We start from the raw sequence: 27,845 nt of genomic DNA, 5'->3' as shown, positions 1-27,845 counted from the left end.
CAAAGTATGTGAGATGATGGTAGAGCAGTTTGTCCAAAAATGGAAAAAAAAAATGCTAACCTTAAAATACAGAAATACGGTGCCAAAATTAAAAAAAAATTGTCTTACAAATCACATATATCTTAGTGAGATAGATATATAGATACACAACCCAAAACTGTCAGGTCCAATGAGCAAGATATAGAAGAATAAAGCAATATTCTCATCTAATAATTCTAAGCAGGAAAAAAAGCAAAATATAAATTTTTATCTTTATATATGATTAAAAGGCATATGAGAAAAATGATAGAATTCTTTTTCCTAGGATTAAAATGTTCATTCTATGATTTTTAATAAAATAAAAATTTTAGTGCCAAAACTGTTCTGTACACTAATTTAAAATCTTGATACCTAACTTTAACACTCTACATTTCACAAATTTTTCATATCTTCCCTTTCAAAGCTTACATAAGTCTGACAAAGGCTCTCTGGTGAACAGAAATCTAGGTATTTAGGGCAATTAAACAGCCAATATTTTATTTCATAAGAATGTTTACCAACCCAAATATCTTAATTCTACAGAAATAAGATGTTTAAAACTATAGTCAGATTAAGACAGAAAAGTATATAACTGATTCTCCAATATCTCTACATCCAAATGAAGAATTATGTTAGCCTTTATTTTGCTTTTATGTTCACAAAAACTAAGGTTTCAAAAAATGTCTTGGTAAATGAATCACAGGGCTTGTTATATAAAAAACACCCTGTACAAATTTCTCCTCAGCTATAATGTAAAGTATCTAATATCTTTCTTTAAGTATTTAATATCTTTATTTTTAAACTAGCCAAAACTTGCAAATTATACTTATTTTATACCTTTTACCTGTACATTGCCACATCTATTAATGCCATCAATCTTTTAAACCTGGTTAGTCTGCTTTCAACTTTAGAGATAAACACTAAACAGGTGATCATTTCTTGAAACTATTTCACATTTAAAAATTTTCAGTTTTCTAGGCTGTAGAATAATACAAAGTAAAGGCCTTTGAGGAAGAAGGCAGCATTTTATCTTAAATCTACTGAGAGTCCTAATTTAGTTAATAACCGGAACCAAAAAAGTATTTATCAAAACAAGGCACTGCATCTATTTTTTCATAATGGCCACCTGTTTGGAAATGCTAATTTTGTGGGTTAGGGTATCACAGCCACCAGGTAAGAGGAAACTAGTTGCAAATACTCTTTCCTTATTTCTTTTTCCAAGATCACCCTCAAATGCTTTGCATTAGTAAATGAGTTGGGAGTGGGGGAAACTGTTTAAGTTTGAACTAAACATAAAAATGCTATCTTTCCTATTTTCTTTCACCTGTTTTCTTTTTTTCCTTCTTCTAAAGATTTTATTTAGGTATTTATGAGAGACACAGAGAGGCAGAGACATATGCAGAGGGAGAAGCAGGCTCCCCACGGGGAGCCCGATGTAGGACTCGATCCCAGGACCCCGGGATCATGACCCAAGCCAAAGGCAGACGCTCAACCACTAAGCCACCCAGGTGCCCCTCATCTGTTAGTTTTCAAGTATTTCAAACTACTCCAGAATATACTTGACAGTTTTTTTATGCAGGGAGCCCGACGTGGGACTCGATCCCGGGTCTCCAAGATCAGGCCCTGGGCTGAAGGTGGCGCTAAACCGCTGAGCCACCTGGGCTGCCCAGAATATACTTGACAGTTTAATGTTATAATATCCCACATGTGTTTTTAGGTTTGCAAACATCAGATACTGTAATATAATTAATATCGAGAAGTTTGATTTCTAATAGAAACTGAATCAATACCTTTTAAAAAAAGAAAAATTCTGCCAAAATTCGTAATTCTGCCAAATTCTCCTGTTATGTGTCAGAGTCTAATTTTCTGACAAGAAACGTATATACTAAATTTTCCTTATTTAATAAGACATAAGGAAAAATTTGATTTTTTAAATTTTTTTTTCAGTACCATTATCAATAAATTCTAGATTCCTCAGTTAAGACAAAATAAAATTTCATCTAAGACACAGAAGCAGCTTACATAGTCCACCGAAATGTTTAGTTCGTGATGGCAAAAGTGACTTTCATTTCTTCCTTTTTTAAAAATTTCTTCCTTTAAAAAAAAACAAAACCAAAAACTTTCATTTCTTTAAAAAAAGCATTTTGTAAATATTTACGCAGGAAGTATTTTTATAACCAAAAATGATAAATAACCTATTATCTTTATAATTTAACAAGCATCTAAATGAGCCATCACAAGCTAAGAATATATACTGATGTGTAAAACTTCTAGATTTACACTAATAATTCCATAATGACTTACTTGACGCTATGGAAGCCTAAATTGCTAATAACACTTATAGTTAATTAAGTATCCAACCTGAAGATACTCCCCAAAGCATCTCAAACTGAGATAAAGTGGATTAAAAAGCCAAAACTTGGGGCACCTGGGTGGCTCAGTGGTTGAGCATCTGCCTTTGGCTCAGGTCGTGATCCCGGGATCCTGGATCCTGGGAATCTGTCCTGCGCATCCGGCTCCTCCTCACAGGGAGCCTGCTTCTCTCTCTGTGTCTCTCATGAATAAATAAAATCTTAAAATAAATAAATAAATAAATAAAAATAAAAAGCCAAAACTCAAACAAAAAGCCCACAACTCTAAGTACATAAAAGACTATTTAAGAAATACATTCCAATTAAATTACTTGTATTACCTAAGTAACTTTCAGTTACTAGTTAGTAAAATTGAAGGAGGATAACAAGATAAAGCAAAGAAGAAACTCTATATTAGATGTGGGACTTTAAATACTTTTTTCCTCAAGTAATTTTTCAAGCTCCAACACATTCCCTTGTTATGAATACTAACTTGTAAAATAGGAAGAGTAATTAATAGACATCTCTCATATGATGCAAATTACACACTGTTTTATTAAGAGCAAACTGTACACCAGCTAAGCAGTTCCATTTTTTGTTATTAGTCCACCATGACATCACACAGCCAATTCTGGACTACATCACCTGATTTTAAAGTGCCAGAATAAAGTCTATGCTCCTTTCACTATAATCAAAGTGTATAATGTATAACTTCAAAAAAATCGAGTATTTTACAACTCTCTTCAGAAAAATGTAAACATTAAGGCTCAAGTCTATTAATTAAGGCATTGTTTTCATTTTAGTTCATCCATGTGAAGAATTTAAGCTACTGAAATGAAAAGTACTGAAAAGTACTTCTCAATTCAGAAACCTTACAAATAATTAGCTTTGGACTTCAAAAATGACAGTTAAAACATCAGTAAAATTGAGACCTTAACCTATAAAAGCAAGCAAACAAAACCAATGGAAATAATCTGCAAACTCTAATACTCAGCATTCAAACATACTAAAGGGATTGAAGGAAAAGAAACTGAGGTACAATTTTAAAGACTATTACAAGTGATTTTAGTATAAGTTAGGAAAGATATAGGACTTAAAGTCTTTTTCTTAAATCCACTCTGAGGCTGAACTCAGTTTTTAAATCAGTGTAAGATTTAACTTCCTGTGTCTTCTAGTATAACACTAATGGGATAATTTTCTATTTTAATTAGCATATCCAATAAAATTTTGCTTTAGTTATGACAAGACACGAACAATACTTATTGTTGAGACAGAACTTAAATGACTCACTTCTGCCTATCAAATAATGGCCACTGGATAATCAAAGTCCCTAGCCTTTTGATTATTCTGATTGCAAGATGATATACTGTCAGGAAATTTTTGGCTTTCATGTGTGTACTTTTATTCAGTGCTGTTTTAAACAGTGCTGTCTAATAGAAACACAATGTAAACCACAAGTAATTTAAAGTTTTCTAGTAGTAATATTAAAGAAGGAAAAGACAGATGAAATTAATTTTACCATAATTTAACCTAATTTACCCAAAATATCACTTCAACACGTTATCAATATAAAAAAATTATTATGATAGCTTAAATTCTTTTTTTTTTTTTGTACTACATCTCTGAAACCTGGTGTGTATTTTATTTTACATTTATACCACATCTCAATTCACACTAGCCACATTTCAAGTGCTCAATTGCCACATATGGCTATTGGCTTGTATTGAACAGTGCAACTCCAAAGTACTTAACATTACAAAGTAATAGCCAAAACTAATTTTTTTTTTTTTAAGAATTTGAGGTGAAAGTCACAAATACAGTTAAGAACTTTTCATAAAACTAGAAAACTTGAAAAACATAAAGATGTAACTCAAAACTTACTAGACTGGATGCAAAACATTACTTTTAATTTTCAGCTAGCTTTATTTTACCACATGCTTCCTTTTTCCATAACTAGAAAGTGAAACTTCAATGCAGTCCAACCAAAACAATAAGTGCTTATCATAATAAGGCCTTGTTATAAGTTTATTTAGCATTCTAAGGTACTGCATACAACACTGAAGTTCTATTTCTGAACACACACTTTTGCGTTAAAGAATACATTCCCCCCCAAAAAGAATTTTTGTTAGCTTTTTCAGACTGGAAGATATAGGAAATTACAAAAGCAGAGAGTGAATTAATGGTAACGTATGAACAAAGGATATAAGTCGTATATCAGGTCAATACAACGGTAATAACAGATCAGGAGTAACTCAAAGGATCCACTAATGAACATGATTGGAATGAAAATCTTCAAAGAATAGGAGGCAATTTGAATTCTAACATCTGCTTTTCCTGAACATGTTTGGAATATATGCCCAACATTTTGTCCTTCTAGCAATTTTCCAAGCTCTAAAATTTGGAAAACGCCAATCTCCAAATCAACAAAAAACAGCAACATTAAAAATTTGACAGCATCTAACGGCCTCTATTCCTTCAAAAATTAAATGTGGAAGTAAACACAAGAAAGGGACGTCGTACCAGTGGTGTAGCATCTTAGATAACTAAAAGGTTAATAATGACACAATCCATGAACTTGTCTTAACGTCTGAACAAGCCTTAACTAAATTTGTGTATTTGACTAAAAAAGACGGCACAGGCTAACCAAGACATTTGTTTCTTTGCTTTTGGATGAAATTCTAGCAGACTAGTGAGTAATGTGTGCATTCTCAGGTTAATCAAAAGTTCCTATTGGAACTTAGGATTCGGCTAACGCAAAAACGGAAAAAGGATTACTCAAGCACTTTATTTGGAATAAAAAGTCATTTTAATCACAGCAGTTTGGGCCAATTAAAAGGAATCAAAATAAAAAAAAAAAAAAAGAAGGGGCCCCGGTGAGGAGAGAGCAGGAATGGGAAGGAAGGTCCTAGGTGGTCATTTAAAAATAAAACAGGCTGGGGAATCACGAGATTAGATCTACTTTATGTCAGTGATGACTTGTGGACTATTTTGGTGTCAAGGTTCTATCTACCGGTATCTTCAACTCCTCCGTGATTAGAGTGGACGTGACAGCTCCTCTCCGGTTCTCCCTTCCTGAAAGCTAAGGGCAGAGAAAAAAGTAGAGCTGCTTCTAAGAAACAAAGATGCTTTCCACCGTTCCTCTAAGATGGTGGAAGAGTCTCCTCAAGAGGCTTCCCCAAGAAGGAAGGATGAAAGGGGGGGAAGAAGAAAGCCATCGCAGAATTCGCTGGCCGCGTTTCAGGCCGCCGCTCCGTCCCAGCCACTGGGCGACCGACCACTCTGCTCGGGCCGCCTCCGTCCCGGGAGGTTGAGCCCTCCCAGGGCATTGTTCGGCCGCGCTCCCTATTTACCACTCGGGTCGCCTCCACCATCCCTGCGCAGCGAGCTCGGGAAGCCCCAGCACCGAGAGCCCAACAGCTCGCAGCGGGCCGGCGTGGTTTCGGGAGCTCCTCCAAACCCCTCTCGCCAAGCTGGGGTAGAGAAGGGAGAGGGAACGTGGCCTTCGCTGGGGTGGGCTCCTGGGGGTCAGAGGCTTCCCCTGGGCGGGCGTCGAAGGGAGGTGGCCATTTGCGCCGGGCGCTCCGTGTTGATAAAGCCCTACCCGAGAGGGGCCTCCGCAGGCCCCGGGCTGCGGGCTCGTCCGAGTGTCAGGTGCGGCCCTCAGTGCCCAACCCTCGGGCCACCGGCAACAGCACACAGGCCCCGGGCTGAGCCCGGCCTCCCGCCCGACCGCCGGGGGCTTGGGGACCCGAGCTAGGGCCCGAGCCGCATCGTGCCCGCCCCCGCCCTACCTGTGGGGGCCCGGGCGGGGTCGCTAAGGGCCGCTCCCGGGAGCCCCGCGACGGCGCGGCTCGGCGACGGAGGCGCCTCGTCTCGCCGGGGCAGAGCTCGGCGGCGGTTTCACGACCTCAAACTCCATCGGGAGCTATAGGGACAGCCCCGTTGGCGGCGGCGGAGGCCGCGACGGGGCCTCCTCCTCCTCCTCCTCCCTCCGCCTCCGCCTCCTCCTCCTCCTCCTCCTCTCCACGGAGGCGGTCCTGGAGGGAGCCCGACCTAGCTCTCGCGAGAAGATATTCCTCGTTTCACGCGAGATCACGCAGGACTGGGCGTTAGGGAGGTGGGAAGAAAGAGTCGTAGCCCCCGCCGCCTGGACTGCGCATCAGCTTCCCTCTGGTCGAGCCTAACCACCCGCGTCACGTGACTGGGGAGCCCCGGAGCACTCTGGGAGGTGCTGTTAGGAGGCCTGAGCAAGCCGAAGGGGCTGATGGGAAACTCCCTGCACCTTCATCAGCGCCTTGAGCCAGCCTCCTAGACACCGGTGAGGGGGGTCTGAATCCCCTCGGGAAAAAGTGGTCTCCATTGGGCATAATCTGATACATCTGTATTACATCCTACGGACTCTCCCGTAATCAGATACTGACCTGTTCCCTCAATCCCTTCACGTACTTGCCAAGCAATTTCTATCTTTTTTTTTTTTTTTTTTTTTTTTTAAATAAAGAAGCATTTGCTCGTCAGGCACTAGCACATAATCTCTATTGAAAACTGAACTCGGGCAGCCCCGATGACCCAGCGGTTTGGCGCCGCCTTCGGCCCGGGGTATGATCCTGGGGACCCCGGTATCGAGTCCCGCGTCGGGCTCCCTGCGTGGAGCCTGCTTCTCCCTCCGCCTCTCTCTCCCTGTGCCTGTCAGGAGTAAATAAATGAGTAAAATCTTTAAAAGAAAAATTGAACTCCTCAGAAGCTGGCAGGGATCAAAATTCAATTAGTATCAGTAAATATTTGTTGAAGGATTTTTCACAGCAAACTGTAAGGCAGAAATTATGTTTTTATATATGACGAGACAGACTGGTAATAGAAATAAGGGAATCAGCACTTATGAACTACTTACCATGTGCGAGGGCCTCTGTTAGGTGACAAAAATTTCATTTTTTCCATTTATTTTAGTTTTATAGTTCACTCCTCAAAATAATCCTAAAAGGCCAATATTACTGACTCTGTTACTGAGAAACTGAAAAACACAGATTAAGAGAATAGCCATGAGTTGTAATTAAACTCAAGGCACTTTCCAATGTGACGCCAGATGCCCAACAAAGGCCTGTATGAAAGTAAATCGACTATGCATTAAAAGACATATGAACAAGTAGTTTATAAGCTGTAATGACCTATATATATATACATATATGTATGTTTCATTGCACTGGGAAGTGTGTATGACAGTCTAAGACTTTTCAAAGGTGGCCTGACCATGACAGTTAAAATTATAATCCCAATTTCCATTCCCTGACATTCTCTATGCCTGCTTTATTTTCTCCAACTTTGTTTCCAAAATCTGATATACGCTAATTTTACGTTACTGTTTTTCTCCCCCCTCCCCCAATAGAATACAAGTTTCATGACAGCAGGGATTGCTGTCTGCATATCTAATTTCCAGTACTACTGTACATATACTGTATATATATTGGAAAGACTCAGTATATATTTGTTGAATGAATGAACAGCCAGAAGAAATAGTTTCCTTCTTTAAAATTCACGGATGTAGACAAAACACAAAAGTTCTCCATTCTCATCTCCAGTTTATTTTTTCTTATGTAAACATATAGAACATTACATCCATGGAAAAACAGCAAGGATTGTTTTATACCAAAGCAACAACTACCTTTCCAAGATTCTTTATACATAAATGCAGTAAACGAAGAGGCTGAACTCAAACATGTTGCATTTCCCCCCATCATATCAGAAACACAAACAACTAAAAGTGAATGTTTTAAATGAATAAATTCAACACTTCACTTTGCCATACCTGCATTTTTAAAAAGATTCCATTTTCTTGGAATTGTTTATACACATCATGCAAACAGACACTGTCCTAGTCCTAGGAATGTTCTGAGATCACTCTGTGCTACTGGGCAGGAATAAATAAGAATAAATAACAACCATCACTTTCACAAAAAAAACCGTTCCCCCCAAGCAAATATCTCAAAGTGCTTACAAAAAAAGGTCACAAGAATCTTACAAGGCACACATAAAACTTAAACATAGTTCAACCATAATTTCTTTTAAACATCAAGGATAGTAGATACCAATTCCTAAAAAACCAGTTTATTACTATTCTTTTACCCTTCCCTCCCATCTCCATCCCTCCTCCACAAAATTTCATCCTAGGAAGCAGAAATAAGAAACGTACTTCAATCACAAACTATTTCTGAAAGGGAAATGTTTTTATACCTACCAGTGGCCAATGAGAGGTCAAATGGGGAAAAAAATTAAACGCTGCAGTATCATCTTCTCCAGTGGAAGAAAAGCATTATTTACTTTAGAAGAATTCTGTCTCCAAAGTAGTACTCAAAGAGCAACATTCATAAAGACACAAAACTCTCCTTTCTTGCTTTCCCCTCTTCTCTGTTCTTAGAAACTCAGGAAGATTTAAGTATAAAATCATTGAATTTTGGACCTAGAAATTATCTTACAAATTGCCAAGTTCAAAGTTATTGTTTTACATATAAATTTAAGAAAAATTGATAGAGAGGTGACCTATCCAATGTCATTAACAAGTGACATGGGGTGGAGGAGGGAGTTAGGAAGTTGGTTTTCTTATCAAAGACAAGAGATGAATTCTTTAGTCTCTCCCAGAGTTAAAATTTTATGGAGAATATATTTTTCACAAAAGTATCACAAAAAGCATATTTGACATTTATAACTATCAACATGTGACCAATCACAAAATTCTTACAAATGGTACAAAGTATATTACAGTCTAAAACGTGGAAGGGCTTTAGAACCTAAATATAGCAGAAATTCTACACAAAGCTGAGGTGAGTAGAGAAGGAATACAACATCTTGAAAGTAAGATGCATCCAGTCAGGCTTCTTTAACTAAAAGTAGTTCCTGCATTTTAGAGAATATGATTTGCCCTGCAATAGATTCTAACCTTTACTTTGACAACAAGTTTTGTGTTATTTGTACATAGGGATAGTAGAGAGCAATGGCTCATAACACAATCAGAAATAGCACTTTCACTAAAATAACCATACAGTCGTAGTTTTGCTTTTGGCACATTTCTGGAAATAGACTAAAACTCTAGGGATGGTTAGGATTTTTGTCAACATGTGGTAAATGAAAAAAGTTATTAACAATCGAAAACACTAATAACTCACCATATTTAAACTGTTCATCTAGTGACAGCAAGATAACATATATTGTCAATTCAAATAAAAAAGGGAATGACTATTGATACACACAACATGGATGAATCCAGTGGCATTTTGTGTGGTGAAAAAATAATCTCACAAGGGAACAAACTACAAAATGAATACTGTGTCATTCCAGAAAAGGCAAAATTATAGCCATAGCAACTGTTGCCAGGATTTAAAGAAAGGTGGAGGAGTGGACTACAAAGCAGCATCATAAGGGGGTTTTTAGGGATGATGGAATGTTCTATTATCCTGATTGCAATGGTGGTTGAACAAATCTACATGTGTTAAAATTCATGGAAATGTAGACCAAAAACAAAGGTCAGTTCTACTACATGTTAACTAAAAAATAAAATACATTTGAAAAAGGAAACAGTAGAGTATCTTTGGTAAAGTTGGGATTTCTAAGAGAAATTTTTCAGAGCTTCATGTCAATGGCATAATTTCACTGGTCATAAAATTATTAAATACAACTTCATTAAATAAAATCAAGAAACTTGGGCCTGATTAATCATTTCTAAACTATGTATACTAACAAATCATGGAAACATTATTTTAAGGAATATTAGCCCACATACAAGGAAATTCTACTACTCCCAAGTGAACTTGAGGTGTGTTCCCTTACAGTTTAAAACAAGTACCTTCGTGCTTAGATTTAGAATCCAACTGCAATTTGCCTTAAAAAAAGAAAAAATTCACTAGTCCTACAAAGAACTAATAATGGATTACGGCATGTTCTTAAGTCTATTTTTGCTGTTATCCTAATTCCTTAAGACTATTATATGGTTATGACTTTACATGTACCTCATTTATCTAGAGTCAAAATCAGAATCTAGAAATATTGTGGGATCCTCTGTCACTAGAACCAAGAATATTTAAGAGAGGAACATTATTTCTCTAGATGTACCACCGAGACTTACACATACTGTATGAGATAAGGCAGCATCCCATTAGCTTTATCATGTCTCCCACACATTGGAACTGATAGTAGAAGTTCAGAAAGAATAACATGTGTAGGCCGACCAAAATGAAGACCAAAAGATGGGGTGTGTGTGTGTGTGTGGGGGGGGGGAGATGCAATATAACAGATGCTGCATTTCTGTAGTAAAACTTGCCTAACAGAATGATATAAGGCTTACATTGCAAGGTGTGGTTCTAATTACAGTAGATTTTGCCTTTTGAGATCATGCCTGGGTAGCTTTTCACTACTGCTTCTGCCATGGACAGAGGTTAAGTGCTTTTTGAGGGCTGATTTGTGCTTGAAATCCATGTCACAACAATGGCATTTGTATGGGCGATCTCCACTGTGTATGTTCAAGTGGTCCTGAAGCGTGCTCTTAGCAGTAAATGTTTTCAAGCACACGGTACACTGAAAGGGCCGTATGCCCATGTGCCCTCGAATATGCCGGTTGAGATTTTTCTTCTGTGTAAATGTTTTCCCACACTGTAAGCACAGGAAAAGCTTATGCATCTTGAGGTGGCGCAGATAGTTTTCAACATGAAGAAATCCTCGAGGACACCTGGGACACTGGTGCCTCAGTGAATAAGCATCATCCAGGTTCTGCATCTCATTCACTGTCCCATGACTTCCTTCAGTATTCTCACCAAATAAGCTCTGATCTTGATTTCCAGGAACTTCTGCCACTCTGCTCTCAACAGTAGAATTGATCAGGGAGTGCTGTGTTTCGGAGAAATACATGCTTGCTTTTGAAGAGGTACAAGGCTGTGAAAACTGCCCATTTTCTACACCAGCGGTACTGATAGACTCCACATGGAGGATACAAATTTCATTATCTTTAAAACCAATATCTACTGAAGACAGCTCTGGTGACTTCATCTCCTTTCTCTCCGATGTCAACTCTACTGTAGACTGCAAGACATTGCTTTCTTCTTCTTTTACGTGAAAATCGATATTTATAGGACTATCTTCTGAAATTTCGATGATCTCACAGTCTTTATCCGAATTTTCTTCTTCATTCTTAACATCTGGATCAGAGGATTGACACAGGTCGGTATGCTGATTGTTATTTTTCATAGAAAGATCAATTTCCAGATACTTCGACAAAGCTTCTGTGCACTTTTCCACAATGTGAACCATCTGCAGGTAACTAGCAGCAGTCAAATATTTCAAAAGCTCTTTCCTTTTAACTTCAAGTGCTCCAGTATAGCAAGAGAGCAACAGTTTTCTACCAACTTCTGCACTCTGCAAGATGGTGATTCTGACATGTTTTGACTGTGTGAGTAAAAACTGATCTCGCATGAAAGTGGAGCAAGCAGCTAAAATCACCTTGTGCCCCTGGAACTCGGTGTCATTAATATAAATGGACACATCACAAAATAAATTCTGCTGTCTCAAGAGATTCATTTTCTGCAAGACTACATCTCCTTGCTGTTCAAACTGGAAGTGCAGAACATCGGATTCAGCAGCCATGGTCACAATCTAAGCAAAATAAAACACAAACGTTGATGTAAAGGTAGAGAATGCTTTCCTACACTTTGATGGTAAAAACAAACAAAAAAATTCCCAAATCCAAGTTGGGCAAAAGAAGGCTCTAATTCTAATCTAGGTGCAAAGAGTAAACTCCTATGCCACCATCTCAAAACCAAGAAAATGAAAACGCATTTCTCTATGATCTCACGGCACTTACTACACTGAGTTGTACTTGACAGTTTCTGTTTCTCTCCTTGTCTAAGCTTGATCTGTTCTGTGGTCCAAGACACTGCTAATGACCACTACTAAGAGGACTTAACAGAGTTTCCCACACTACAAACTTTAACATCATCTCCAAACTTCCTATTCCCCGTCACTAATGCAGGTCCCTCTTCTTTGCCCTTGGGACCACCGCAAGGTCTTCCAACAGGTCTCCCTGACACCACATCCTCCCATATTCCAAACTTCCCTCCCGAGTGCCACCAGAACGAACATATTCTAAAACTTCATTTTCTTAAAAAACAAAACAAAAAAAATTCTCTCTTCTACTTTAAATCCTCCTCTATCTCCAGGACAGCCTAGCCTTCTTAGCAAATACAAGACCCCCTCATTATTTGAGGTACTAACCATCTTTAAGGTCTTATCTTTCCTCTCTTCTCTTTTTCATCTAAGCTCCTTAAATATTGATATTTTCACCACTGCCCAGACAAGATCAGAATACACTTTGGCACGTTACATTCCAACTTCCAGTTCCTCTTTTCCAGCTAGTGATCTGGCTCCTTTAAGACCCAAATCAATGAATCCTGCTGAGACTCCTCCTGTCTCCCCAACGGAGTCCGTAGCTCCCAGAGCATCGTAAAAGGGTGCTTGGGTCATCTGAGTTCCTGCAGCGAGCCCAGGGGCCAGCACAGAGCAGGTGCAGCGGAGGAAGCATCTGTTGAACCGATCCCGACCCCAGGTGGCCCGAAGATGCCGTAGTTCGCCACAGACAGGTGCTCCCGAGCTAAGGCTGGCAGGACCGCGCGCCTTCTTGGCCGGGTGGTTGCAGCACCAGCCTAGCCCTTCCCGTTCGCGCCTAGCGTCTCTCCTCTCCTCCTCCTCCTCCTCCTCGCCCACGGCGCTCACTCACCGATTCAGGGAGCCGGAGCCCAGCTTTGCGCGGCAGCTGCGGCCCAGGCCGGAAGGTGGACTTGGCCTGGGAGGAAACACATCCGGTGTCAGCGGCGGCGCGGCGCGCCAGGGTGGGCTGGGCGTCCCGGAAGGACATCCCGAGAGCGTGCCCCGCGCTCCCCGCCCCCCACTCCCGGAGCGGCGCAGCGGCGCGGCGGCGCCCGAATCCCGCGAAATCCAGCTCTCGGCACGCGAGCCGCGCCCCTTCGTGAGTTCTGTCCAGCGTCCGAGGCGCGACGGGCTGTGAGGCCGGAGCCCGGCGCGCCTGTCGGAACGCCCGGCAGCGGGGCCGCTGGGAGGCCCGCGGGTGTTTGGGGCCGGGCTCTCGTCCCGCCGCGCCACCTACCACTTAAAGCGGCGGAGGGGAGGGGACTGCCAGCTGCTGACCACCGGGGTCTGGCGCCGGCCTCTGGGTCTCACTCCCCTCCTCGGCCGCGTCGCCGTCCCTCAAGCCCCTCCCCGCAGCTGCCAGTTCTGGGCAAACCCAGGCCTTCCAGCCGAACGAGCCCTTGGGGCCGCCTCTTCCCACTTACCCTTCAGAATCTCGCTCATAAGTCACATCATCCCTGAAGCCATCCTGATTGCCCTTGAATTAGTTGGCTCACAGTTGGGAACCTGTGAGCCCTTTGGCTGCCTTCATTATTGCAATTATCATACCTGTATTGAAATCTGTGGCCCACCCGGGCAGAGGTATTTAGGACAGTAATTTATGATCTTTCCACTCCTGAACTCTAGCAATGAGAAGGCATCAAGTACTTACTAAATGAAGGAATGTCTGAGCCAGTTCTTAAAAGCGGTAGCTCTACCCCCTCAGTTAACAGGTTCTCCTGGAAGTGGTTGATCCTACGAACCATTTCAAGTTAACCAGATCTGTTACAGAAGCCAGGCTGAGCATGCTTAATATGTGTCTTAGACAACAGGAGTGAAGAAAGCATTCCTTATTCAGATTCAGGCAATATAAATTAGAGAAGTAGGAGGGAGAGAGAAAAGAAACCACTGACACCAGAGATATAATTTTCACACTTTTATTAAGGAAACTTCCCCGTAATAAGTGAAGAGGTAGTTCATAGTATGTCTAACATACAACAGATTTAGAACAGCTATTCGCCAGCTGAAATAAAATATTCTGGTTTGTTTAGGACAATATTTTAGAAGTGGTGACACTGGTCACCCTCCGTTTATAGAAGATCTTCTAATAAAGTAAAACAAAACCACATCTGATTTACCTCAGAGCCACTTCGGTTAGGAGTTTGTCTTTAAAATTAAATAATAAATAAATAACGGTGACAAGGTAATTTAAAAAACAAACTATGGTAAAGAGAGTCCTTTTTAGTTATCCTGGGGATCCATAAAATATAAATGCAGAATGACTAAAGTTTTAAAAAATCTTCCTCCTCTGTAAGAATATGACTAATTTTGAAAGTCATCTTCCCTTATAAAATGTATTTGATACCAGTTATTTTGACCACTTTGCAACACAATCTAAGAAACATATGTAAACAAGGGGAAAAAAGTCAAGTCCCACCAAAACTAAGAAAATGTCTCACAGAAACAGAACACCTCTCCAGCCAAGAAATGGAGGAGACTGTAAATCACTTCAGTGGTTTGCAGTTGCAAATGGTGAGAACTAGAAGTTTACTGATGAAAAACCATCAAGATACTGATTTTAAGTGAAAGGAGGCAGGGCATTTTCTTTATTATTCCTAGTTTAAATCACCTTCTCTAAGACCACATAAGACTGTATGAAACCATATGAGACCATAAGCTCTGTGAGGGCAGGAACTGCAGGAATCTTACCTTCATATCCTCAGTATCTAGCATAATGCCTGGTAATGAAGGTGCCCAATGTTTCTCAACTGATTGAATGAACCCAGAGATAGTCTCCAACCAAAGAGACCAATCTTATTTGAACCCATGCCTTACAGTCTTGAAACAAGTAACAAAAACAGGACATGAATGTAAGCAAAGGAAGCACTCCAACTTGAAATTTCCCTTTGATGAAATGATGTTCAGAGAAACATTGGTTAATGTTTACTAACATTAATGTTTACTAATGTATACTAACATCTGTTGCATAGATTGGTACTCTTTGGCTGGATCATATAAAAATCAGAATGCTAGGTAGCATCATTAGAACATAAAAATGAGTGACTTTAGGCATAAGATACCTATTAGTCTTATCACTCAGTTTTATTCTCATTTAAGTGTTTTAACAAAAGGTAGAAATTATACCCCAAATCAGGTTCACATGTAAATGCATCAAATTATAACAACTTTAAGAATTCCCTGTGACTACTCAAGTTAAACTTCAGTTTTGGTTTACCTGTACATGCATTCTTGTAGCTCAAAGATAAAAACAGAAAAAATCCTGATGGAAAATAAACACTGCTTCCAGACAACATCAGTTTCACATTTGGATCCTTCTCACATTGTTCTTACTTGTCCTTTCCCTCCCTGACCAGTCACTTCCTTGAGAAGAATGGTATATTCATTCCAACCAAAAAATAATTAATAAAAATACATCCTTCCTGCAATGTTTTGTTTGCAAAATCTGGGCTCTTTCAAAAAGCCAACAGTGTTCCCAAAAGTGAAGCACAAACTGGGAGCTTTTTGCTTGATCATGTAACTAAATCTTTTTAAGCCAAGAGATAGTGAGAAATAAGGAGACATTAGCTCATTCTTAGTCACTTCTCTACTATGGCCAACTTTGGCCAGGCCACCTCTTTGAGCTTTGGATACCCCAATACCCCAACTTAAAAAAAAAAGAGGTGAAGTATATGATCTCTTAAGATTCTCTAAGGACTCTAGGACTATTACCTAAATCTAACTCATGAGTTAAAAGCTACTAAGACTCAAAATTTTATTTCTGAACTATAATATGTGCTTTAGGAAAAACAAGTGTGTTTTCCCATATTGGAAGATTAATTTTGTATTCGTGATCTATTAAACATGGCAAGATGGGACTGTGTACCTTTACAGGAATATCTGAATGCAAAAACTTCATTGCTCTGCTGGGATCCACTTTTTTCATCCATTTTAGAAACTAGTGTAGTAGTTGTAAGAGATGGGAATTCAGAGATTATATTGCACCAGACAAAACTCTGAAGGCCAAATTCACCTTTCTGATGGCTAACCTCTTAAACAAAGTCCAGAGAGGGACTCCTAAATAGCCCCTTTTTAGAGAGACCATTATACTTTGGCACATTTTAACTGTGCCTGGAGCAATCTTGACTTCAAATACATCCACAAATAAGTTACACATTAATTATAAGCATTTGGCTTCTTTTTGGGAAGACTTGCTACGTAAGTGCTATTGAACAATTGTACTTCTGTTCTTTGTTAATTAGGCTCCTCATGCTGATCCCTATTTGTCTGTAGGTGTTGCCGAAAAGACTGTACTCTTGTCTCTGTGAACAACTCAGTGACACGAAGTTGGGCCATAATACTGTTGAAGACAGTCCATAACAACCCCAAATACTTCATAGCCAGCTTCAAGACAAGTACAAATGGTAGGAGGCAGATTCATTATCAGTAGGCAATCAACAATAGGCAACTGGAAGCTCTATCACATATACAGGCCAAGAGCACTGTCACCTTATATCTCAGCCTATTTTTTGCCAAAAAACAAAACAAAACAAAACAAAAAACCACCAAAAAAAAAAAACAAAAAACAAAAAAAAACCCCACTATTCGCTTCTCTTAAAATAGCATCTATCAGTGGACTGTAGGTGATGTTATTAACTTACTGGTACCTTCAGAATGTGCCCAGTGAAAAGCCTAAAATAGTGTTAGTCTAAGACAAAAGTCAATGTTAGGTAGACAAATGGAATACTCCTTGGAAAAGGAAAACAGACATCACAGGATAAATAATTCAAAACACAGAATGGGAGAGGGCAAAAGGAAGGCAAGACCACTACAAGTGGTATGTTGCCTGGTCTATTAGTGCTTTGACTCACCCCTACGACCCACACAGAGGCTTTGGAGAAATCACACTAGCAAAATCGCTCCTAAAAAGACTTGAGAGTATTGCCACGTTTTCAATCCATTCTAAGTTGTGAGCATAAAGCCCCTACTCAATTCACACAAGTACTATCATTTCTTAAGTTCAAGACCGCTTGGGCCAGTTTACCTGCATCCAGGACCTGTGTTGCATCAGGCTGTGGCTGACACCCTTTAGAGTCTGTGACTGTTGTACATGCAAAAGAATCAAAATCCACTGTGAGGTCTTGCACATTTCTTTCATTGGCATTATCAAAGCTGTTTTTGCCATGCAGCTGTTTAAGATGTTTCCTCAAAACTGGCTTATGTGCAAAAACCATGTCACAATAGTTACACTTATGGGGCTTATCTCCACTGTGAAGGTTAAGATGATCCTGTAAGGAACACTTCTGAGAAAAGGTTTTCCCACAGATCTTACACTGGAAAGGTTTAATGCCGGCATGTACACGCATGTGTCGATGAAGGTTGCCTTTCTGAGTAAAAGTCTTGCCGCAGAGTAGACACATAAAGAGTTTGTGCATTTTTAAATGGTTGGCGTAGTTCTCCAGGTGACGAAACACCCTGGTACACTTTGGGCACTGGTGATGCCACTGTAGGCCTTTGTCTACACCTCGAATATTAGGCCCAAAGACATCTTTTGAGGCCATGATGATATTATCACTGCCTGTGTAAGAGAGGGCATAATTGTGGAGATGGTTTTGTTCTATTTCACTTACTCTGTTTTCCACAGTTGAATTTATCAGGGAATGCTGGGGCTCTGATGAATGTAAAGCAGTGGGTTCAGAAGAAATAAACTGATTCTGATCTTTTTTACTTCTAACCTCGGATACATCCCCAATAGACTCTACCTTAACAATCTGAATATCACTGTCCTCCATATCCATACTGTCTTCAGATGGATGAATACAAGGTGAATCCTGCTTTGGGGAGCCTCTGGCATCTCCCTGCTGTTCTTTTGACTGGGGAGAAGCACTCTGCGGTTCACATCCCTCTTTACTATCCATTGGTTGTTTTGGCTTTATAAACTTCCACAAGGCCTGCGTGCACCGTTCTACAATGTGGCTCATCTGAAGAAAACTTGCAGCAGTCAAGTAATTGACCAGTTCCATCTCTGGGAATTCCAGAACACCACTATAACAGGATAAGAGCAATTGTCTCCCCACTTCGGAACTCTGCAATATGGAGATTTTCACCTCTCTGGAATCATTCAGTAAAAACTGGTCTCTTAGGAAGGGGGAACCTGCAGCAAACACAATTTTATGCCCTTGTACCTCAATATCATCTATGAGAACTGTAACATCACAAAATTTATTCTCTTCTCTTAATTTGTTCATTTTTTGTAACATTGAATCTCCATAATTTTCAAACTTGAAGTGAAGGAGATCTGATCTTTCAGACATTTTGGCAGACCTAAAGAACAGAAATGTAAAAAGGATGAATTTAAGAAAATTCAAACAATTAAGAAACCTGGATTTTTCCTTGCAAAAACAAATTTGTGTTGTCCTAACTCTTTGTATATAGCCAAATGAACTTTTCTTTGAAAGAGGAAGCTAGTGTAACAGCTTTCAAAGGCTGTTAAAAATTATTCCTTACCAACATCAAGTGTCAACTGCACCTAAAGAGTGGACTTGTATCAGCGCCAGTAGTTTGGCATCCATTCAACTTTCTAAGATACTTAATACAGGAATAGTACTTGAGTTACTCCAAGAGCATTTTTTTTTTTTTTTTGGCTTCTCAAATGAGAATTCTATCAGGTCTCAAAAACAAAGTAAAAACATCCCAACAAGTAATAATAAAGTAACTATTTTCTTTTGCATGATAGGTGAACCTGCTTCTTCAAAGACAAAATGTTCTCCTTTGCTTTCTACCTTAAAGAACTCCATTGACTGTGCTTGCCCCATTCCTGAGTAAACCCCCTTCTATTTAAGCTGATGTGCATTTATTCATACAAGCATTTCTGCAATCAACCAAAAGTCACAGACTAAAAGAGACAACGTTAAGACAGTGTTAAAGGCACAGGTCTTTATCCTGTGCATTTTGGACAAACCTAAAATCTCAAGTAACATTTCTTGGTATAGAAAGTAAATAAAATATTTGATATAGGAAAACCAGAGGAGCCACTTGATGGCAATCTGAGTAGGAATAAAGTCAATCAAATTAATACCTTATAGATTCTGTTCTTTCTTCTTTATTCCTCTTTATCTATCCATCACTAATCAACTGCACTACTAGAACAGAATCATAAATGTTTCTTGGGTTCCAGCTTCTATTCCTTGTAATACAACTTCTACACCACATGTCAACTTTAAACCAAATAATAATAATTAAGGTAAACACTGGCATAACCCATTCAACCATGGAGAAAGTGTTTGCCAAACTCTTTGCCTATCTGTTCCTTTATATAGAATTCCTTTGGAGAAAGTCCCTATGTTCTGATTTTTTTTTAAGATTTTATTTATTTATTCATGAGACACACACACACACACACAGAGAGAGAGAGAGAGAGAGAGAGAGAGAGAGAGAGGCAGAGACACAGGCAGAGGGAGAAGCAGGCTCCATGCAGGGAGCCTGATGTGGGACTTGATCTCTGGTCTCCAGGATCACACCCTGGGCTGAAGGCGGCGCTAAACCACTGAGCCACCCAGGCTGCTCCCTATATTCTGATTCTATACTATCTAAATGATTTTCTGAAAATTCGGATTCCCATGTTTCTCTCTAAAGAGAAGGATGAATTAAGTATGACAACATGATAATTCCAGTCCACCAGTCATTGTAAAAATAATAAATTGACACTTAGTTTATATACTAGTTTTCTGTAAGATCAGTAGGTATAACAGCTTCTACTCTTGAAAAACAGCTCTATATTCTCAATGCATCAGTAAATTCACCTTGAATTTTGTGAATTCATCAACTCCAGACTTGAGAATCACATGAGACAATCAGGGATAATTGGCCACATATAGAGCCTGAAGCCCGATGTTTATAATCTTATCTTCAATAACAGTGACTTACCAAAGGCTCATAGGACACTAGCTCTTGAAACAGAGTCCAGGTCTTACTCATACTACGTAGTAGCTGGTGCATGACAGTACTCTACTGACTCCAGGCCTTAGCATAATTTTTTTTTAAGATATTATTTATTTATTTGAGAGAGAGTAAGAGTGAGAGATCACAGAGGGAGAGGGAGAAGCAGATTTGCTGTGGAGCAGAGAGTCTGATGTGGGGCTCAATCCCAGGACCCTGAGATTATGACTAGAGCCAAAATGCATACCTCAATAAACTGAGCCACCCAGGCACCCCAGCACAGTTATGTCTTTAGTCTAGAACACTACTCCTGGCTAATTCTGACTTTTTCCCTTCCTTCCTCCCTGCCTTCCTTTCTAAGTAATTTCTACACCCAACATGGGGCTCAAATTCATGACCCCAAGAGCAAGAGTGGGATGCTTTACCAACTGAGCCAGCCAGGTACCCCATCATTTCTTTATTTCCTGAGACACCTCTTAGACTAGAACCGTTGTCTCTACTGGACCCATAGTATAGCACTTCTATCATAACACTCAAAATACTTTATAAAGTACTTGTTCCTTCCCCTCCAAACTGCAAACTTCATGGCACTACAGGGAAACATCTCCATCCCACTCAATGAGGCTAATGCTGAGAACCTGCATCTTCTACGGCAAAACTCTTTCCTTTTGCTTCAAATTCTACTTACTGCAGCCACATTACTGGTCAGACCCTCTTTTACTCAAACTGGTGTGCATTCCCATCACCCAGTATTGTACTAAACACATGGTAGGTACTCAGATTTGACAGTGGAAGGAAGGAAGAACTGTGGTTAGGAAGATCAGCTCAGAGCCTGTAAAAGCATTACAGGTCTGAGGCCATGAGAGCCTAGAAAGGAACGAAAATGGGAATAAGGAGAAAGGAAAAGGGACGCCTGGGTGGCTCAGCAGTGGAGCGCGTCTGCCTTTTTGGCTCAGGGCGTGATCCTGGAGTATGGGAATCAAGTCCCACATCCAGCTCCCTGCATAGAACCTGCTTCTCCCTATGCCTATGTCTCTGCCTCTCTCTGTGTCTTTCATGAATAAATAAATAAAATCTTTAGGAAAAAAAGGAGTAAAGAAAACTAATAAAAGATATTTTGAAGAACTTGATAACTGACTAGATACAGAGAATGAAAACAAAACAAAACAAAAGGAATGTGTAAAGGTTCCAAACTTAAGAATTCAGCTTGAATGAAACGGTCATTGGAAGAGAGATGAAATGTAGGAGGGAGAACTGGCATGGCACAGGTTTATTAACAAAAATAGATCTACATAAATTATAAGCTTTTCTTTTGTATGGCATTCTGAATGTACAAGTAACGAATAATCATAATAAAGATGAAAAAGGAAGAAGGATGTAGAGAAGCAAATGCAGCATCAGAGAAAAGATGGTGAATATCAAATTAAAAGGAAAAAATCTAGGATTTATAAGGAACATATTAATAAAGAAAGTAGCAAAATTGTATTATCACTGGTTAGTTTTAGCAATTACAGTAGCCTCATATATTAGTTCTGGAAACAGTGAATGCCCCAATTTTTAACCAGAAGTTATAAAAATGACTGTTGTTTCAAGTGGCCAAACAAAAGGGACATTCTTTTTTAGACTTTAGCTTGTCCTCAGTCTATCCCGAGGTTAGTATTTTCCTATGCACACCCAAAAAAAGATCATTAATTCCCTCCATCTATAAGATGATAATACTCAGAGTGCTTTAGACATTATCCTCAGGGATAATTGTTCCTTGAAACTCCAAGAAGAGGAGCTGGGATACTTCCTATCAGTCTCAAGAAACCTAACAGTGGGAGCAGCCCAACAGGTAAGGTACCCCAGGAAAGTGCTTAGTTTGATTTCTTTGATATAGTCCAAGAATGTGAGGAAGGAAAATTTGTTCTATTTACTTTAAAAAGTTTTGCCTGTCATGTGTCAGTGTACTCTATTGGGTGCCTTTGATAAACTCATATTTCTGGGCTACATAAGTTTATTCCTTCAATCAATTCCTCTCACTAGTTTCTCTTTTCAATGCAATGTTGGTTATTTGAGGACAAGGACCAACTGTTGCTTTATACACAGTGCATTCAACAAAACCCAGCAGAATAATTAACTCCTTAACGTTCCCTAAGAAATTATTATTATGCTACGGTAAAGAGGCCCTTCATTATCACCATACCCGCTTTTTAAAAAAATTGTACTTATTTATTTGACAGAGAGAGAGACGGCGAGCATAGGCAGAGGAGAGGGAGAAGTAGGCTCTCCGCTGAGCAGGGAGCCCAACTCGGGGCCCAATCCCATGACCCTGGATCATGATGATCAGAGCCAAAGGCAGACACTTAAGTAACCGAGCCACCCAGGTACCCCAATCATATCCTCTTTTGAGTGTCCTGGGGGAAAATTCCTTTCTAGGGTTTGTTACTAAAATAGGTTTAACAATGCAAAACCAAATTTTAAGCAATTTTTTTTTACTTTTAAAAAGTGTTAAAATTAAAAGGAATAATTGTATTTCTTATAAACTGGTTTAACAAGAGAAAGGATAGCTAGCTTATCTTTACTGAAGCCTTGTTATGTCCAAGGTATAGTGCTAAATGCTTTACCTAAATTGACCCACCTAATCCTCAAAATCCCTAAGAGGTAGGTATTATCATCATTCCCATTTTGTATATGGGGAAACTTAATCTTGGGAGGATATAAGTAGCTTGGTCAACTTATGAGAGGTAAAAAGTATTAAGTGTTAGAGCTGGAACTTGGGCCCAAGCTATGTGATGCCAAAGTTCACGTACTAAACAAGAGTAGCTGAAGTTTTATCTTATGAGTAATGTTAACTGTGTAACTGTTCAGACTTCCCTCCTCATATCCATTCAGCTGTACATTTAATGATGTCATACTTTTATGTATTCAGTTGTGCTTCAATACAAAGTTTATGTTTAAAAACAAAAATTAGGATGTAAAGCCAAATTTGTGTCAAGTCTACAGGACTTTAATAGTAAGCTATTTATGTACTAGTTGTATTTTTTTAAAGATTTATTTATTTATTTTTATTTATGATAGACACACAGAGAGAGAGAGAGAGAGAGGCAGAGACACAGGAGGAGGGAGAAGCAGGCTCCATGCCGGGAGCCCGACGCGGGACTCAATCCCGGGACTCCAGGATCACGCCCTGGGCCAAAGGCAGGCGCCAAACCGCTAAGCCACCCAGGGATCCCCTGTACTAGTTGTATTCTTGATTGCATTTTATTCCTTTATCTTTGTTTTACACTCATTTCTCACCTATTTTTAACTTCATCTTTTGTATTTATATTTGTATACTAAATCTGAATGCCATTTGCAAATAACAGTAGTTAACTTCTAAGTACAGTAGTAGTTATAAGTTTCATAAAAATCACTCACATACTTCTAGACTATGGTAGAACTTCGAGTAGTTCAAAGAAAGTAAAGAACTTATCAGGTAGAATAGAGACTTGGTCACCACATTCTGTTGATTCTTTCCTCAGAATGACTTCTAAATTCTTTCTTTATTCTATCATTGCCATGGTTTAGGCCCTTATCCTCTATCACCTAGGTGACTGCAATTAAATTTGCATACCACTGAGTTTTTATTAGCAAGCCTTTGTTTTTTTTTAAGATTTTATTTATTAATTTGAGAGAAAGAGTGAGTGAGCCAGAGAGAAAGAATGCGCAGGAGAAGGGGAAGAAGGAGAAGTAGACTCACCACTGAGCAGGAAGCCCGATGTGGGATTCCATCCCAGGACCCTGGGATCATATCCTGAGCCAAAAGCAGACATTTCACCAACTAAGTCACCCAGGCACCTCTATTAGAAAGATTTGAATGACCTATTTCTTAAATATCAATGTAATAGGAATACTCTCACTTAAAATCACTTTCTCTTTGCTATATTTATACAGTTCTTCCATAATTCTCTCCATAACAAATGTGCCAACTGATCTGAAAATTTCCCCTTGTTCAAACAGGAGTAACCAAAAAGGACCAGTGGATATTCTAAGTTGGACAATGTTTACTGCTGTGCTACAGACAGTGAGAAAATACCCAAATTTCTTATTTCAAATACTTCTAATTACATAAAAGTAAAATTTTTCTAATCCATATAATAAACTCCCAAGCTATATGTCTATTTTCACATCTACCTCATAAACGTACCCTTATCTTTCAGCTTAGCACTCATAACTACCTAGAAATCTTTGTTTCTAATTAACACTGTATTCCATTTTTTAAAAAGGTTGCATTACATTACAATCTTTCTCCCTATCAACCTCAATCTTTTTCTTCATTTGGGTAACTTTCATGACACTACATTCTCCAACTTAACAATCTTTTGTTTTGTTTTTACTTTTCACTATAAGAAACATATATAGAAATATATCCTTCCTGGAAAGTTTTTGAACATTATAGATACTATAAAAGTCCCCCTTCCCAACCATTTTCCACTTACTACTGAGTTTAAATTTGCTCCTTTTTTACTCTCCTTTCCCCCATTTGAAAAATAATACTTCTATATGCCCAGGCCCAGAATATATGACCATGTTTCTTACACATAAATTAAATATATCATGTGGCAACTTTCTTTTTTCATTCATTAGTTTTGACAGCTCTGTGTGTTGACTATAGATCTAGTTCATTCTTTTTTTTATTTTTATCTTTTTAAATAATTTTTATTATTGATTCATGAGAGACACAGAGACATAGGCAGAGGGAGAAGTAGGCTCCCCACAGGGATCCCAATGTTGGGACTTGATCCCCGGACCCTTGGATCACACCCTGAACCAAAGGCAGGTGCTCAATCGCTGAGCCACACAGGTATCCCTCTAGTTCACTCTTTTTAAACTGTTGTACAGAAATGGGCAAGTTGCTTAACTACTGGCCTCCACTGTCCACCACTCTTTTGCTTGTTTCCTCTTCAAGGGTCCAATAAACTGTGTAAAGGTAAGTATATCCTTCAAAGCTTAGTCTTCTGATTTCTTGCTGTTTTTTTTTTTTCAAGACTCAATAAGTTAAGGAATATTACAGGGGATGATCATGGGTCTGGTCTTATGATGTCTGGCCAGAGAATCTTACATGATGGAAAGGGAAAGATTCATTAGCTAGCTGGATATGGGACTGAAGGTGAAGAGGAGAGAAGATGTGGTTATAGATAGTAAGTGAAAAATGAAACATGGCATAAATTGACCTATTTGTGAAAGAAACTGACTTAAAATGATACTGATTCAAGAGGATCTAAGACAGGAAGAGAGAAATAAAAAACAAATATGTAATAAAAAAAATAAATCCATTACTTACCTTCTCAATTAGGGTCTCCTTCCAAGCCTCTCCATTTTTTATCAATGAACCTATCTTTGCTTAAAATTTTCCCTCTCCTTTCACTCCATATTCAGTCATTGCTTAGTGCAGTGTATAAAACTGTGGATTCTGGAGCCGTATTTCCAAGGATGAAAACCCTCACTAGCTGTGTGATCCTGGGCTAGTTACTTAACTACTTCTGTGCTTCATTGTTCCCATCTGTCAAATAGTAATATTATTTCATAGGGTTGTTATGGGAAATTAAAAATTAAGTTAATGTCTTAAAGAAGTTAGAACAGTGTCCTGGAATGAGTTTGATAAGCATTTGCTAGGTGAGTAAACCAATAAAGCCTGTCAACTTTCTTTGTGAAATACTTCACCAGTGGCCTTTTCTCATTCTCATTTAATACCAAACCACTTGAGGTCTCCATTATTTCATAAATCATCACCTCATCACACTACTAAAATTGCTTTTTAAAAAGGTCTCTAATTATCTCTTTTTAAAAAAAGTAATCTCTATGCCCAACACGGAGCTCAAACTCATGACCCCAAGATCAAGAGCTGCCTGCTCTACTGACTGAGCCTAGCTAGGTGCCCCACTAATGATTTCTTACTTCAGAAATGCAATCTCCCACCCCCCCTCCCTAAATGCTCTACATGAATTGTCCCAGTGGACTTCCTCAAAATTCCCTTCTCTCGATTCTGAGTCTTCTTGGTTGCTGGAACTCTGTACTATTATACATTATCTCCTATCTCTTTTTTTGCTATCCCACCAATTCCTCTCTCTGCTTCATAAATGTAACCATTCCCCCCAAATATTCCCATCTTTCTTACTACTTCCTTCCTGATGCCAAATATTACAGTACTTCTATGCCAATGACTCAAACTCTTACCTCTAGCTACAACACTGGGGGCTGAGCTGCAGATCTGCATTTCCAACTCTATACTGGACAGTTTTATGTGGCTACTCCATTATACCTTTAATTCATCATATACAAAAACTAAATTTGTAACCTACGAGTTTATGGTTTTATTGCATCAACATTTTCCAAACGCCAAAGGCCTAAAACCTAGGAATCAGCTTTGTCACCTCTTTCTCCCTCAACATTCAGTTTATTCTGGTGTTTTCACACCATTCACTCCAGCATACTTTCCTTCTTTCCAGTAACGCTGTCATTTTCTCCATTTCAGGACTTCATTAACTTTCACTAGGCTAATTCCATTACTTCTTCATAAGAATTCCCAATAAGAGTACCCAGGCATTAGCTGAAGAGTCCATAACCAGCTTATAGACATTTGTTTTCTATAGGCTGACTTATAGAACAACAAGGCTTTCTACAGTGCAAATCTGATTGTATAAGTCTCCGGTTTAAAACTACCCATCTCCTTTAGGGGGTTAAATCTCTCACTATCTGGGTCTCAGCCCACCTTCCCAGCCTCTTATCTCATCCTATGCACAAGAGCCGCCCCGTATTTCCTCCTCTTCACACACAAGTCACGCTGTCAATCGTTCACAGCCTTGCCAACTGTTCCGTCCGTCTGAAAAACTCTTCTCCACTTTATCCTCTCCAAGAAGTGTGATTCAGACAATCACTTTCTTCCTTCAGGCTTCCTAGCAACTGCCCGTTAGGTAGTTCACACATAGAGGACTGACATATATCGCAGGGGCATTATTTGTTTGTATCTGGCTCCCAAACTTGACCCTGGAAAATTGGAAAGGTACCTTCCGAAGAAGCCCCAGTGCCTGGCGTAGCGCCAGTAACAGAAAAGGTGCTACCTGGGGGAAAACCCCGGCAAAAGGGCAACCTAGGTCAGCACGCACAGCGAGTCGAGCAGGCGGGCACTAAGGCCTTCCCGGGGCCTCAGCTCCAGCACTTCCTACAACCTGCTCGAGGCCGGCGTCCAAACCAACCGCTGGGCCCTGGGCTGGGGTCCCGGGAGAAGGTAGGTCCCTGGGGTAGAGTTAGGATCCCCACATCAGACGCCGGGAAGGGAAAGGGGCGGGGCCCAGCGTCGGCCCGGCCACGGGTTCCTTAAATACCCCGGGCCCAGGCCAGCTCCTCGCCCCCGTCCCAGAGCAGGTCCCAGCCAATCCAGGGCCCCAAGGGGGCTCCCTCTTGAGAGACCCCGTACCCATGCCCGGCGCTCCGGCCGCCTCCGCACTTACAGACCCGAGGGAAGGCCACCGTCAGGATCCGGCACCGCCAGGAGCTCCGGCCCCTCGGGGCTCCGGGAAGGGGGAGGGGCAGGGAACCCGAGCCAAAGGGGGACCCAACGGAACCGGAAGGGCAGCCCTCGCCAGACGAAACAACTTCCAGGTCCCTTGGTCCTCTCCACCAATCAGAAGGCTCGGAGGG

The 27,845-nt window shown here is 39.9% G+C and overlaps 3 protein-coding genes and 1 long non-coding RNA gene across 12 annotated transcripts in view; 1 reads left to right on the top strand and 3 right to left on the bottom strand.

The window, feature by feature from the left end:
- Positions 1-6,543, bottom strand: part of RC3H2 (ring finger and CCCH-type domains 2) — a 61,319-nt gene extending 54,776 nt beyond the window's left edge. For 3 of the 5 annotated variants that reach the window (XM_025475043.3, XM_025475042.3, XM_025475046.3), the window contains exon 1: positions 6,161-6,541. The gene's annotated coding sequence lies outside the window, so the exon portion shown is untranslated. Of the gene's footprint in view, positions 1-6,160 lie in introns of all 5 variants that reach the window. The other 2 variants (XM_025475045.3, XM_025475044.3) reach the window with 2 other exon arrangements.
- A 1,379-nt stretch (positions 6,544-7,922) lies between these two features.
- ZBTB6 (zinc finger and BTB domain containing 6) lies at positions 7,923-27,748 on the bottom strand. 3 transcript variants are annotated; one of them, XM_025475065.3, is made up of 2 exons: positions 27,656-27,748; positions 7,923-11,999 (listed from the first exon to the last, which is right to left on the bottom strand). In XM_025475065.3, the coding sequence occupies exon 2, from the start codon at positions 11,988-11,990 to the stop codon at positions 10,719-10,721; it is 1,272 nt and encodes a 423-aa protein (XP_025330850.1). In that variant the 5' UTR covers positions 11,991-11,999; positions 27,656-27,748; the 3' UTR covers positions 7,923-10,718. The 3 variants fall into 3 exon arrangements, with proteins under 3 accessions (XP_025330850.1, XP_025330848.1, XP_025330849.1); XM_025475063.3 differs by lacking the exon at positions 27,656-27,748 and adding an exon at positions 13,120-13,267; XM_025475064.3 differs by lacking the exon at positions 27,656-27,748 and adding an exon at positions 12,618-13,007.
- On the bottom strand, positions 14,172-27,780 carry ZBTB26 (zinc finger and BTB domain containing 26). 3 transcript variants are annotated; one of them, XM_025475067.3, is made up of 2 exons: positions 27,660-27,780; positions 14,172-18,569 (listed from the first exon to the last, which is right to left on the bottom strand). In XM_025475067.3, the coding sequence occupies exon 2, from the start codon at positions 18,557-18,559 to the stop codon at positions 17,234-17,236; it is 1,326 nt and encodes a 441-aa protein (XP_025330852.1). In that variant the 5' UTR covers positions 18,560-18,569; positions 27,660-27,780; the 3' UTR covers positions 14,172-17,233. The 3 variants fall into 3 exon arrangements, with proteins under 3 accessions (XP_025330852.1, XP_025330851.1, XP_025330854.1); XM_025475066.3 differs by having other exon boundaries at positions 27,656-27,776; XM_025475069.3 differs by having other exon boundaries at positions 27,622-27,743.
- On the top strand, positions 16,539-25,492 carry LOC125755787 (uncharacterized). Its single transcript, XR_007413110.1, has 3 exons — positions 16,539-16,669; positions 22,406-22,549; positions 23,244-25,492. It is a non-coding gene; the product is annotated as an uncharacterized LOC125755787 (long non-coding RNA).
- Positions 27,781-27,845: the final 65 nt, after the last annotated feature.

This window comes from Canis lupus, chromosome 9 (assembly GCF_003254725.2).
Source record: "Canis lupus dingo isolate Sandy chromosome 9, ASM325472v2, whole genome shotgun sequence".
In the NCBI taxonomy this organism is placed as follows: Eukaryota; Metazoa; Chordata; class Mammalia; order Carnivora; family Canidae; genus Canis; species Canis lupus.
The sequence above is the reverse complement of the archived record's forward strand: the minus strand, read 5'-3'. Positions and strand labels throughout refer to the sequence as shown.